Source organism: Phyllobates terribilis, unplaced genomic scaffold, assembly GCF_046119375.1.
Source record: "Phyllobates terribilis strain yellow unplaced genomic scaffold, ASM4611937v1 Scaffold_9__5_contigs__length_417890890, whole genome shotgun sequence".
Lineage (NCBI taxonomy): Eukaryota > Metazoa > Chordata > Amphibia > Anura > Dendrobatidae > Phyllobates > Phyllobates terribilis.
The window spans coordinates 358,955,570-358,970,594 of record NW_027362769.1 but is presented as its reverse complement, the minus strand read 5'-3'; the positions used below and the strand labels follow the sequence as shown (position 1 = coordinate 358,970,594).

At 48.4% G+C, this 15,025-nt stretch overlaps 1 protein-coding gene across 1 annotated transcript; it reads right to left on the bottom strand.

The window, feature by feature from the left end:
• Positions 1–11,171: 11,171 nt before the first annotated feature.
• On the bottom strand, positions 11,172–14,223 carry LOC141161009 (epithelial sodium channel subunit gamma-2-like). The gene is made up of 4 exons (XM_073645803.1): positions 14,187–14,223; positions 13,600–13,661; positions 12,678–12,753; positions 11,172–12,406 (listed from the first exon to the last, which is right to left on the bottom strand). Exon 4 carries the CDS (start codon positions 12,359–12,361, stop codon positions 12,017–12,019), a length of 345 nt encoding a protein of 114 aa, XP_073501904.1. The 5' UTR covers positions 12,362–12,406; positions 12,678–12,753; positions 13,600–13,661; positions 14,187–14,223; the 3' UTR covers positions 11,172–12,016.
• Between the last annotated feature and the right edge of the window lie 802 nt (positions 14,224–15,025).

Sequence of the window (15,025 nt, the reverse complement as noted above, 5' to 3'; positions counted from 1 at the left end):
ATGGGATGTGTGCGGACACAGTATGCAGAGTGAGGGTGATGGGATGTGAGAAGACACAGTATGGGAAGCGAGGGTGATGGGATGTGTGCGGACACAGTATGGGGAGCGAGGGTGATGAGATGTGTGCAAACACAATATGAGGAGTGAGGGTGATGGGATGTGAGAAGACACAGTATGGGGAGCGAGGGTGATGGGATGTGTGCGGACACAGTATGGGGAGCGAGGGTGATGGGATTTGTGTGGACACAGTATGGGGAGCGAGGGTGATGGGATGTGTGCAGACACACTATGGGGAGCGAAAATGATGGGATATGTGCGGACACAGTACAGGGAGCTAGGGTGATGGGATGTGTGCGGACACAGTATGGGGAGCAAGGGTGATGGGATGTGTGCGGACACAGTTTGGGGAGCGAGAGAGATGGAATGTGTGCGGACACAAGATGGGGAGCGAGGGTGATGGGATGTGTGCAGACACAAGATAGGGAGTGAGGGTGATGGGATGTGAGCAGACACAGTATGGGGAGTGAGGGTGATGAGATGTGTGCAAACACAATATGGGGAGTGAAGGTGATGGGATGTGTGCGGACACAGTATGAGAAGTGAGGGCAATGGGATGTGAGCAGACACAGTAAGGGGAGCGAAGGTGATGGGATGTGTGCGGACACAGTATGGGGAGCGAGGGTGATGAGATGTGTGCAAACACAATATGGAGAGCGAGGGTGATGGGATGTGTGTGGACACTATGGGGAGTGAGAATGATGGGATGTGTGCGGACACAGTATGGGGAGCGAGGGTGATGTCATGTGTGCAGACACAGTATGGGGAGCGAGGGTGATGGAATGTGTGCAGACACAATATGGGGAGCGAGGGTGATGGGATGTGTGCAGACACAATATGGGGAGCGAGAGTGATGGGATGTGTGCGGACACAGTATTGGGAGCGAGGGTGATGGGATGTGAGCAGACACAGTATGGAGAGCGAGTGTGATGAGATGTGTGCAAAAAAAATATTGGGAGCGAGGTTGATGGGATGTGTGCAGACACAGTATGGGGAGCGAGGATGATGGGATGTGTGCAGACACAGTATGAAGAGCGAGGATGATGGGATGTGTGCAGACACAGTGTAACGGGTCTGGGAGGCGGAACCTCTGAGCAACTTATACAAGGGGGCGGTCCTTGTAAGGAAGCGGGTGGCGACCAGGGAAGACAGGCAGGCAGTCACAGCAGGTGACCGGGACAGTCTCTGGGTAAACGGGCAGGAGGTCACGGCAAGTGACCGGGACAGTCTCTGGGTAAACGGGCAGGAGGTCACAGCAAGTGACCGGGACAGTCTCTGGGTAAATGGGCAGGCGGTCACAGCAAGTGACCGGGACAGTCTCTGGGTGAACGGGCAGGAGGTCACGGCAAGTGACCGGGACAGTTTCTGGGTGAATGGGCAGGAGGTCACAGCAAGTGACCGCGGAGCCTCCAGGTAGGCTAACAGGCAGGTAGCAGATGAGCGCTCCCAGGTGAGCGGGCAAGAGTCTCTGGACTGGCAGGTGGTCACGGCACGTGACGGCGGAGCCTCCAGGTAGGCTAACAGGCAGGTAGCAGAAGAGCGCTCCCAGGTGAGCGGGCAAGAGTCTCTGGACTGGCAGGTGGTCACAGCACGTGACGGCGGAGCCTCCAGGTAGGCTAACAGGCAGGTAGCAGATGAGCGCTCCCAGGTGAGCGGGCAAGAGTCTCTGGACTGGCAGGTGGTCACAGCACGTGACGGCGGAGCCTCCAGGTAGGCTAACAGGCAGGTAGCAGATGAGCGCTCCCAGGTGAGCGGGTTAGCTGGTCCATAGACAGACTGACAGGAGTCAGAAGACAGACCGTCGGACCTCAGGCTAGCAAACAGGTAAGCGGATAACAGGCAGGAATCAGACAGCAAACTGGCAGAAAACTGGCAGGAAACTGGCAGGTAACTGGAAACGGGACCTGAGGGCTGAAGCAGAGTAGTGAACAGTGCAACAACATTGCTCGGGCACCTCCATTTTGGAGGAGGTGCCTTATAGATGGAGGGATCCTCCGGCCATTGGCCGGGGACTCCTTAGGGCGACGTGCGCGGCCCCTTTAAGAGAGGGGGAGCGCGCGCGCGCCCTAAGTACAGTGCCCGGGGGAGAGCGGGCGCTGCAAGCAGAGCGGGAGGAAGCCGCCGGGCACGGAGCAGAGAGGTGAGGGGAACAGCGTCCCTGCCTAGCAGGAGGCAGGGACGCCGACGCTACAGTACCCCCCCTTTAGGCCCCCCCTTTTTTAGGCCAGACAGAAATTTAGCAAGGATGAGAGGGGCATGGATGTTCTCCCGGGGCTCCCATGTTCTCTCCTCAGGACCAAACCCCTTCCAATCCACTAGAAAAAAGGTCTTTCCTCTTACCCTTTTGGTGGCCAGAATGTTCTCTACCTCAAACTCGTCTTCAGCAGAAACCGGAGCAGGAGGCGTACCTGTAGACTTGGAAAAGGAGTTAAGTACCACGGGTTTGAGAAGAGATACATGGAAGGAGTTAGGGATCCGTAAGTTGGCCGGGAGTTTCAATTTATAGGCCACCGGGTTGATCTGTTTGATAACCTCCAGTGGGCCGATGAACCGAGGCCCTAACTTATAGGAAGGAATCTTGAGCCGGACATATTTGGATGAGAGCCAGACTTTATCTCCGGGACGAAATTGTGGGGAATCCAGGCGTTTATTGTCGGCGTGTCTCTTCATCCGCTCGGACGACTGAAGGAGTGCGGATCGGGTACTCTCCCAAATGGAGGAAAATTTGCTAACGAGAGATTCCGCGGCCGGGTTGTCCACAGAGGTGGAGACAGGAAAAGGGATCCGAGGATGCTGACCGAAGACTAGAAGAAGATTCGCTCTCGTGATTGTTGTAAGAGAACTCGGCCCATGGTAGGAGATCCACCCAGTCTGAATGGTGGGCATTAACGAAGTGCCGGAGGTAACTGGTCAAATTCTGATTGATCCGCTCCACTTGACCATTGGACTGTGGGTGGTAAGCCGAGGAGAAGTCCAGGGTGACGTCGAGCAGTTTACATGTGGCTCTCCAGAAGCGTGAGGTGAACTGAACCCCACGATCCGACACGATGTGGAGAGGCAGACCATGGAGACGGAAGATGTGGCGGATAAAGTCTTTAGCTAGCTCGGGAGCAGACGGGAGGCCTGGCAGGGGAATAAAATGAGCCATTTTGGAAAAGCGGTCAGCGACCACCCAAATGACCGTACAACCGGCAGAGACGGGGAGATCTGTTATGAAGTCCATAGCTATATGTTGCCACGGGGCAGCAGGCACTGGCAGAAGAAGAAGGCGGCCGGCAGGCAGGTGCCTCGGAATTTTGTTGCGGGCGCAGGACACACAGGCAGAAACAAAGTCAATTACATCCTTGTGCAGGGTAGGCCACCAGTAGTGCCGGGTAATAAGCTGGAGGGTCTTTTTCTGACCGGCGTGCCCAGCTAGCTTAGACGAGTGACCCCAGTGTAGAATCTTCTCCCGATCGGACTCCGTTACGAACGTCTTACCGGAAGGGAGACGATTTAGGCCCACGGGGGCTACCTGCATTACTCTGGCGGGATCGATGATGTGTTTAGGTTCCTCCTCAAGATCAGACACCAGAAAGGATCGGGACAGGGCGTCAGCTTTGATGTTTTTGTCAGCCGGACGAAAATGAAGAATGAAATCAAAGCGGGCAAAAAACAAAGACCACCGGGCTTGGCGCGGGTTAAGTCTCTGGGCGCTCTGGAGATATGCCAAGTTCTTGTGATCAGTGTAAATTATTACCGGGTGGAGAGCCCCCTCGAGCAGGTAACGCCACTCCTCCAGTGCCATCTTAATGGCCAACAATTCTCGGTCTCCTATAGAATAGTTGCGCTCAGAAGAGGAGAAAAGTTTGGAGAAAAAGCCGCAGGTTACCTTTCTTCCGGAAGAAGATTTTTGGGTAAGTACCGCCCCAGCTCCGGAGGAGGAGGCGTCAACTTCTAGGAAGAATTGTTTGTTGCCGTCCGGACGATGCAGCACCGAGGCGGAGAGGAAGGCCTGTTTTAAGGAAAGAAATGCCTCCTCTGCTTCGGGCGGCCATTCTCTGGGGTTCGTACCTTTACGGGTGAGAGCAGAGATAGGGCGGTCCGGGAAGAGAAGTGCGGTATGAACAGGCGGTAATAGTTGGCGAAGCCCAGGAACCGCTGAATAGCCTTCTACCCCTCTGGTCGGGGCCACTTCTGGATGGCAGACAGTTTCTCAGGATCCATTTGTAGACCTGTCTGAGAGATTATGTAGCCCAGAAATGGAAGAGAGGTCTGCTCAAAGATGCACTTCTCATATTTAGCGTAGAGGTGGTTCTGCCTGAGCCTGAGCAGGACCTGACGAACGTCCCTCCGGTGAGTAGGAAGATCCGGAGAGAAGACCAAGATATCGTCCAGGTACACCACCACGCAGGAGTAGAGAAGATCACGGAAGATGTCATTGACCAACTCTTGAAAGACGGCAGAAGCGTTACAGAGACCGAAGGGCATCACAAGGTACTCATAGTGGCCGTCCCGGGTATTGAATGCCGTCTTCCACTCATCCCCCTCACGGATACGGACCAGGTTATACGCCACACGGAGATCCAGTTTGGTGAAGATTCTAGCCCCCCTCAGACGGTCAAATAATTCAGGAATAAGTGGAAGGGGGTATTTATTCTTCACAGTAATCTGGTTTAGGCCTCTATAGTCTATACATGGACGGAGTGAGCCATCCTTCTTTTTGACAAAGAAGAAGCCTGCTCCCGCCGGGGAGGTAGATTTCCGGATAAATCCCCGGGCCAGGTTCTCCTCAATATATTCAGACATGGACCGGGTTTCAGCAGCGGACAAAGGGTAGATTCGCCCACGGGGAGGAGTAGAGCCGGGCATCAGGTCGATTGGGCAGTCGTATGGTCTATGAGGAGGTAAAGTCTCTGCCTCTTTTTTATTGAAGACATCCGCATAAGACCAATAGGGAACCGGAAGACCGGGCAGATTGGCTGGGGTAGGAGAAGGACGGGCAGGACGAACGGGAACTAGACAAGTCTTATGGCAGTCCTGTCCCCAGCGAAGGACCTCTCCGGTCTGCCAGTCAAGCACGGGTGCATGTTTCTGGAGCCAAGGCAGGCCAAGCAATAGTGCGTGAGAGAGTCCAGGCAGAACATGAAAGGAGATGCTCTCAGAATGCAGCATTCCCACCTGTAGAGTCAGAGATTCGGTGATGAGTTGGATGGGATGTGGTAAGAGACCCCCATCCACGGCGGCGACAGATAAAGGTACGGCCAGAGGTTTGGTGGGAATGCGGTATTTTTCTACCAGGGATTGAGAGATGAGATTTCCAGCAGCTCCAGAGTCAAGTTGAGCCAGTTCAAAATAGCGGTTCTCTCCGCAGAAGATAGAAACAGACAGCATCAGGGATGGAGAGGGTTTACTTTTGTCTAGGGCGACCTCTCTGAGCGATCCTAGACACAGGCGTTTCCCGACCTCTCAGGGCAGGAACGGATCCGGTGCTCCTTACTGCCACAGTAGAAACAGCTCCCCTCGGCACGTCGTAAGTCTTGACGGGTCTTGACCATCTTGGTCTGGTCGACCTGCATAGGCTCAGGTGAGTGTGCCTGGGGAGTAACAGAGGGAGTGACGGGTCTCTGGAAGGTAGGGACTAGACGTGGAATCCTCCTCTCACGGGTGACCTCCCTAGCGCGCTCCTGGAACCGGATGTCAATCCGGGTGGCAAGTGTAATCAAGTCGTCGAGAGTGGTAGGAATGTCCCGACCGGCGAGTTCATCTTTAATACGGCCGGACAGACCCTCCCAGAAGACGTACACCAGGGTGTCGTTATCCCAGGCCAGCTCCGAAGCAAGGGTACGGAACCGTATTGCATATTGGCCCACGGTGAGACTCCCTTGACGGAGGCGTAGCAGAGATGAGGCGGATGAGGTCTTCCGTCCGGGTTCGTCGAAGACCTTCCGGAAAGCCGTGAGAAAGGCTGGCAGGTCGGACACCAGAGGGTCTCCTCTCTCCCATAGAGGATTTAGCCAAGCCAGTGCCTCCCCCGTGAGATGGGACATGATGAAGGCTACTTTGGCCCGGTCGGAATTAAACTGGTGGGACTGGTGTTCAAAGTGCAGGGTGCACTGGTTAATGAAGCCCGGAGCTTGAGCGGAGTCGCCTCCGAAGCGAGGAGGTGCAGAAAGCCGGATTCCAGAGCAGGATACTATGGTATTGGTGGGCAGCGGAGCAGCCGGGCTGCGAGTCATGACACTAGCGGTGGTTGCTGGTGGGGCAGTCAAATTGTCCAGGCGAGTATTGACATTCCGCAGGTGACCCAGGATGGACTCCTGTTGGGACCTCTGTCGGTACAGTTCATGACAAAGGTCCGAGAGCGAGGGAGCTTGGGTGCCACCGGGTTCCATGGCCCGAGCAAACTGTAACGGGTCTGGGAGGCGGAACCTCTGAGCAACTTATACAAGGGGGCGGTCCTTGTAAGGAAGCGGGTGGCGACCAGGGAAGACAGGCAGGTAGTCACAGCAGGTGACCGGGTCAGTCTCTGGGTAAACGGGCAGGAGGTCACGGCAAATGACCGGGACAGTCTCTGGGTAAACGGGCAGGAGGTCACAGCAAGTGACCGGGACAGTCTCTGGGTGAACGGGCAGGAGGTCACGGCAAGTGACCGGGACAGTCTCTGGGTGAACGGGCAGGAGGTCACGGCAAGTGACCGGGACAGTCTCTGGGTGAACGGGCAGGAGGTCACAGCAAGTGACCGCGGAGCCTCCAGGTAGGCTAACAGGCAGGTAGCAGATGAGCGCTCCCAGGTGAGCGGGCAAGAGTCTCTGGACTGGCAGGTGGTCACGGCACGTGACTGCGGAGCCTCCAGGTAGGCTAACAGGCAGGTAGCAGAAGAGCGCTCCCAGGTGAGCGGGCAAGAGTCTCTGGACTGGCAGATGGTCACAGCACGTGACGGCGGAGCCTCCAGGTAGGCTAACAGGCAGGTAGCAGATGAGCGCTCCCAGGTGAGCGGGCAAGAGTCTCTGGACTGGCAGGTGGTCACAGCACGTGACGGCGGAGCCTCCAGGTAGGCTAACAGGCAGGTAGCAGATGAGCGCTCCCAGGTGAGCGGGTTAGCTGGTCCATAGACAGACTGACAGGAGTCGGAAGGCAGACCGTCGGACCTCAGGCTAGCAAACAGGTAAGCAGATAACAGGCAGGAATCAGACAGCAAACTGGCAGGAAACTGGCAGGTAACTGGAAATGGGACCTGAGGGCTGAAGCAGAGTAGTGAACAGTGCAACAACATTGCTCGGGCACCTCCATTTTGGAGGAGGTGCCTTATATATGGAGGGATCCTCCGGTCATTGGCCGGGGACTCCTTAGGGCGACGCGCGCGGCCCCTTTAAGAGAGGGGGAGCGCACGCGCGCGCGCCCTAAGCACAGTGACCGTGGGAGAGCGGGCGCTGCAAGCAGAGTGGGAGGAAGCCGCCGGGCACGGAGCAGAGAGGTGAGGGGAACAGCGTCCCTGCCTAGCAGGAGGCAGGGACGCCGACACTACACACAGTATGGGGAGCGAGGGTGTTTGGATGTGTGCAGACACAGTATGAAGAGCGAGGGTAATAGGATGTGTGTGGACACAGTATGGGGAGCGAGGGTGATGGGATGTGTGCAGACACAGTATGGGGAGCGAGGGTGATGGGATGTGTGCAGCCACAGTATGGGGAGTGAGAGTGGTGGGATGTGTGCAGACACAGTATGGGGAGTGAGGGTGATAGAATGTGTGTGGACAAAGTATGCGGAGTGAGGTTGATGGGATGTGTGAGGAGGCAGTATTGAGAGTGATGGGTTAAATAGATGAGGAGACAGTATGGTTAGCAGGAGGGATGTGAGAGGAGACAGTATGAGGAGGTAGGGAGAAATGTGTGAGATGATTAATGAGGGGAATAGTGTGAGGATACAGTATGGAGGAAGAAAAGTATGAGTGGGCACAGACTAGAGACTTAGTATTTTTAAGAGCATCGTGTGGTGATGTGCTGCACAACATCAGAGAAGATGGAATTCTGCAGAGACGAGCTGTGGATGAAAAAACTATCATTGAGTCTGGACAAGATGAAGAAAAGAAAGAGAATGACTCCAGAGACAACATCATCTATCAGGTACCTGGATGCAAATGTTTTTTGTGATACTGACTAATTCTCATATTTTTATTTATGGTAGGAGCATTAAAGGGGTTGTCCAAGTTTGTGGAGACTCGGAGACTGCAGACTTCTGACTTCTCACAGAGCGCACTGCACGCTGTCAGGATTCTCTGTTGCCGGCGATTTGCATACATACGGTCACGTGCCGACTAGACATGCGTGGCCTCACTCAATGAAAATGAATTGAACGAGGCTTGACACGTCTAGTTAGAATGTGGTCGGAAGTATACAATTCGCATACTTAAGCTGACATGACCATCCACTCTTGCCACCGGAAAGGGAGAATAATAAGTGTGCAGTGCATGCGCTGTGAGAATTCAGAAGCCTCCAGTCACATAGAGGGACTGCAGACTTTCATGTCAAACTTAAACAAGCCCTTTGATTATACAATGAGCCCTGTAGCCAATCCTAACAGCGTGTAATATACTTACTGTCTGGATTCAGCTTTTTTTGCTGGTTCCAGCAGTCATCACATGGCCACTTCACTCATATGTGATTTTCATACTTACGATCAAGTGACAACGAGCTTCTCTTCCTTCTTCTCCCAGTTTTTCACTGAACATTGAGAGAATTAGGGAGAGCAGCTCGTCAGCACATGACTTTAAGTGGGCAAATTGCATATGTGCTTGGGGAGAGGGCAACAAACAGAATTCTTGCCCCACGTGCCATAAAACCTAGATACACCTCTGATGACATCATTCACACTTTTGCACGCTTTAGGGATTAAATCCCCCAGCACTTCTCACTGGCCCCATTACGTCTCCAGTTATTTGTGGTATTTTTAGAGCAGGTTCTATACAGGACTCAGATGTAGGATAATCTGTCCCAGCTATGTGATATTTATATATATATATATATATATATATATATATAAATAACTTTGTTCTCATGTCATTTATTCTTTTTATTAGAAGCATGCATAAGATTTTCCATCCGAATTAAGGCTGTGACCTACAGGGGGCAATTGTGAAGATAAAGCTTTTCTTCTGTATCCTTTTGTATAGGAAAATACTGGAGATTATTCTTTCTTATAGCAAATAAAAAGGTGCACAGACTCATGCCTATCATATGCCAAAAGGATATCTTATTACTTAGATGCGTCATCTCTTGTTGTTAGATGGGAACCTCCTAAATGCTGAGCTCCAGGATCACTACTACAGCAGCGTGGTTGGGTCACCTACACCTCATTCATAGGTTAGGGGTGTACCTGGGGAGAAGGGCTGATTAGTCATTTCCCCCTAGACATTAAAGGCATATCCATAAATGTCTAATAGGCCCTTGCTTGACTCCTTCCATAATGGGCCGAGACAACCATGCCGATGTGTAGACGCTTCTCCAATAACTTCCTACAAGTGACAACCATACTAAATGGGACACAGGTCAGGGCTCCCTCTTGCTGATGAAGCCCTGACCTTATTGAGACATGGTGGCCATCCACTACTCCATCCATCTGGACCATCCATGGCTGCACGGCACGCATCAAGACTGTTTTAAAATTAGTCTTAATGTATGTCTGGGCTTACTGCAACCATTTCTGCTTGTGAGCACTGTTTAGGGGTTTCTATACAGTAGATTTAAGCACAAATGCAAGCCTTGAAGGATCCTATACCTTGAGGTTCGCAAGACTTCAAATACCTGTTTGCTGTTTTGTAATGGTATTTTAGCAGCTGCTATCTTAATCCGATGAATTTGTCTGGTAGAAATTCCTCATTATGCCTTTATCTGCATAAACTTGGCTGTGCTCTGTATCAGCCACAAATCTCTTCACAGTAGATGATCACACTTAAAGAGCTATTCCCATCTCCAAGATCCTATCCCAGTGTGCAGTAGGTGTAATAATAATAATAATAATATTAGCAAATACCTCCAATTAGAAATGTAGTATAGTTCTTCTGATTCGCTATGTCGCTTACTCCATGTGCAGGGCATTGCAGTAGCTTAGATATCCATAGCTGTAAAGCAAAAGTGTCACTTTGGAAGTAACTTACAAAGGCTATATGGCACCTAAAAAAATGTGGAATCCTTTTTTTCGTCTTCATATATTGGCAAAAGATGTATATTAGCTCCACAACGGTCAATGTTTAGCCATTGCTCTGGCCTGGCTGAACATTATGTGTGGAATTCAGAGTTAAGGACCACACTCAATGCCTTCAAGAGGTGGTAAGTTGACAACTTAGACATACAATGTGAGGGCATCATCAAAATATGACCAGCTGGGATTACCTTAGAATTGGAAGTGAGTGATATAAGGTAAAATCCTCCTCTATTGTCTTACATCAGTCTCTTCCAGTCCGACGGAAACCCCAACTGGTTATGTTTTGATGATGATTTTGATGTACCCAAAGCCTTTGTTTTTGGAGATCAACTTGCCATGTTTTGATGGCCTCAAATATGGTCTTTAACCAGGTTCAATGCCAAAAGCATAGACATCATTAACACAGGACACATTCAATTAATTTGTCATTGGCTACCATGTTTCCACCCAAGTCAACCAAGACAGTTTGCCAATTGTCCAGTTTCCGAAATGGTTAATTCTTAATAAAGCACTCACATTTGTTCACAACATTTTATTTAAAAAATATTCACATCAATCTATGTTAAATACAGCATCATAAACATATATATCCCATACATGTGTATGAGCTCCACCATAACTCTGTGCGTATACCAACTCTTATGCCCAAGTTGAACCACGCATTGATTGAAACATGGAATACATTCATTTTTCGTTAACCTGAAAGGTACATAGTACATTATTACACAACATATTGATTGACCCCTTCTTCTGTGGCCATAGAACAGGCCAATAATTTTAGTACATAGCAGCATTTTGTGCACAGCACAATTGTCCTATAGAATATCGACAACCGTAAAATATAAAACAAGAATTATTCGGTGGTCGCTCAAAGTTGTCAGGGTTATTTGAAACTCTAGAGGCAGGTAGATAGAAAATGGTGAAAGAGGTGGCTCAACATGAAAACAGGGCGAGGAGGTGTTGACTTTTGATTCTCATTCTAAGCCTGAAGAAGCTTCATACATTCATGAAATCAACATGGTTTTCCTTCTCAAATTGGCAGTAGACTTTTGTTTGTTTTTTTCCATCATCTATACCGGGGTGATCTTGACTGTACAAAAAGCATTAAGCCGCCATGAGACCCTGGGAAAAGTCAGATTAATTCAAATTGGAAGATCGTAAATGCCATTCCTAAGACCTTGATGGACCTTTGGAAAAAAGCTTCTATCAGGATGAAAGTGATGCTAGAATAGAAAACACTTCAATTTACAAAATAGACAATGCTTGAAAAATTCCAGTATGTCCAATACTAACTCCTACCATACAGGTTTATATATATGTTTTTTTTACAATTCTATGACTATTTTCAGAATTTAGATATTAGCTCTAGTTGGCCACGGCGGGACTTAGTAATAGCTTACTTTATACCTTAAAGGCAACGACTGCTGATTGGAAATCCCTTCCAAGGACCAAGATGTGCAAAGATAATCATAGTAATGTACAATCATTTGAGAACATGTGGTCAGTCGACCAAGCTACAATAACAAATGTTGACTTTCTCGTCAACACAGTGCTGGCACATTGTGAGGGATAGAAGACCTTCTAAGAGAACATAGTAAATACCAATCTAGCACCATATATAAAACTTTAGCTACTGGGAATTTTCTTTAAACAGGTCTGGAGTCTTCCAAGGCGTTAAATGTCTCTAGCTTGGTCAACTTTTTAAATGTTTTTTTTCTCTTTTGAACAATGGCTTCTCAACAAAAGTCTGGAGGAGTCTACAAGGAGAAAGTTGGCTTCACATTTGTTCTTCTTCTATTTCATCGCATAAGTCTGTAGGATGCTCTGTGAAATCGGATTGTATGTGAAGAGTCTTGTACAAGGGAGGCGGTGTTCTTGGCACTTGGCAGTGGTCCGCGTGAGGTAGCTGTAGAGCAGTATTAAATGTTGGTGGATCTTCATCCGATAGGCAAGGATTGTCATGGCCAACCATGGTGTCAGGTTGCTGTTCCATGTCTTCTTCTTCTTTACGATTTTTCCACCATTTCACAAACTTCTGTCCCTTCAGACGTAAGACCACCCAAAAAGAGTCAATAAGGAATATCTCTACGATCTCAAGAACGCAGACCATAGAACAGCTCATCCAAAGGCCCAGTTGACCTCCGAAGTTTGCAAGAAGATTTGGAATCTATACATAAAAAAAGAAGGACAGTTAGTACATTCCCTTTTAAAACTGGAGATCTTGTGATTTCTAGTTATATGTCATATTTCAAAAGTAACAGAGCTTGAGAAGCAACAACTGGTGCTTAAGAGGCCCAAAAGTTCCTCCGCCACTTTAGAATACTCAACTGTTAAGAATGACACAAGGTGCCTGAGGGACCTGTTATCAATTTTGCATTGGGACCTAAGAGCTTCAAGTTACATCTTTGGTCAAAGATAAAAGAACAGAGAAAACTTACACTGGAGGCAGGACTTTCAGCAATAGTTCTGAGGTTTAAGTCTTGGTAGAAAATGTCCAGAAGTGCTAGATCGTTCCTAGACAGAAGAGGAATGTTTAGTATTTGAACATTTATAACCAGGAACTATCAACCTAATATTATTTAATACTGGTCCTAGAGTTGAGCAAAAAGTTTTGCAGGATCTTGGTCCAGTAATTAGATTAGCCTATTAATCAGAAGAGATGCCAGGGATGCTGGCAGGTAGAAGGACTTTTACAAGGTTCTGGCCTGGTGACTGTGGACTACCGATGTGGCCGTTGGACTAGGGTCCTGCAAATGTTTTTGCTCAGTTGCTATCTATTGTATATAAATACAAATGGGAATTCTGGGTTTAAGGAATCACTCTGGAGGACCAGCCTTGTCCTTCAGCTTATTGACTTGAATGTCCACTGTGTAATACTTCATCTTCCCCGGGGAGGTGCTGCAGGAAAATTGAACTCTCATATCTTGATATTAGCAGAGATTGCAGCTGATCATTGGGGGCCAGTGTGTCCAAGGAAAACTAAGAAGGAAATCATCTTAAGGTTCCACATATCTACCCTACCACATACATGCACCTAGATCACACATATACCAGGTACTTCCCTGTTTATGTCAATAGTTTTTATTCTAGCCTTCTGAATAAAGATGGATTATTAATCCAATAATTTTATTTCTGGGCAATTAATGAGCAATTATTGCAACCACAACATTAGAACAGTTATTATATATGAAGCCAACAATGTGACAGCAAATGTTTAATTTCTCTGCAGCGCCTCCACAGGAGAAATGAAGCTCTGCAGGTTGAGGTCCTCCAAAATAAGAAATGATCGTTCTAACCCTAGTAAGATCTATTGAACTTAGATTTCATTTTCTGGTTCCTCAGGTTTCTGGAACAATTTACTTAGTCAGGTTTTTATTTATTTTGTTCCCCAGTTCCCAAGACAAAACTCGCAGTGTCCACTCCTGATGGAAAAGACAAAAATAAAGAAGTGAGAATAGTAAGGGTGATTTTTCTACATTAAGACTACTTTTTCTGTAAATATCGACTTCCTTACTTATTTTGTATTATAGATCTGTGTAACTGTATATAAGGCCCATACAGTACCTCCGTGTGCCATGGATATTACACGAAAGCCTACAGAATATACTGTTGCATTATGGAGATATCATCCCTTTAGAAATAATGCTTCAAAGAGTTACCATATGGCAGCACATAAAATGCCTATGGGGCCATAAAAAAAGAACGTAGTGACGCCATGTGCCACACAAGGGCTGTACACATAATAATGGTCTCTAGGATCCGGTGGTTTACTGAAAGGGGGTTGGTTATCACTGTAAATTTGGCTGTTCTAGTAAATACTTGAATACTAAAATAAATATTTTAGAAGAGTTGACCGGTTCTTTAAGGTATAATAATGGTAAGTATCTACAGTATGTTTAGCTCTCAGAAGAACGTCATCGATTCTCAAGGAGCCATGATCGTCTTACCTCAGCACTTAATGAGGGCCACCTAGCCACACTTAAATCCCCCAGCACTTCTCACTGGCCCCATTACGTCTCCAGTTATTTGTGGTATTTTTAGAGCAGGTTCTATACAGGACTCAGATGTAGGATAATCTGTCCCAGCTATGTGATATTTATATATATATATATATATATATATATATATAAATAACTTTGTTCTCATGTCATTTATTCTTTTTATTGGAAGCACGCATAAGATTTTCCATCCGAATGAAGGCTGTGACCTACAGGGGGCAATTGTGAAGATAAAGCTTTTCTTCTGTATCCTTTTGTATAGGAAAATACTGGAGATTATTCTTTCTTATAGCAAATAAAAAGGTGCACAGACTCATGCCTATCATATGCCAAAAGGATATCTTATTACTTAGATGCGTCATCTCTTGTTGTTAGATGGGAACCTCCTAAATGCTGAGCTCCAGGATCACTACTACAGCAGCGTGGTTGGGTCACCTACACCTCATTCATAGGTTAGGGGTGTACCTGGGGAGAAGGGCTGATTAGTCATTTCCCCCTAGACATTAAAGGCATATCCATAAATGTCTAATAGGCCCTTGCTTGACTCCTTCCATAATGGGCCGAGACAACCATGCCGATGTGTAGACGCTTCTCCAATAACTTCCTACAAGTGACAACCATACTAAATGGGACACAGGTCAGGGCTCCCTCTTGCTGATGAAGCCCTGACCTTATTGAGACATGGTGGCCATCCACTACTCCATCCATCTGGACCATCCATGGCTGCACGGCACGCATCAAGACTGTTTTAAAATTAGTCTTAATGTATGTCTGGGCTTACTGCAACC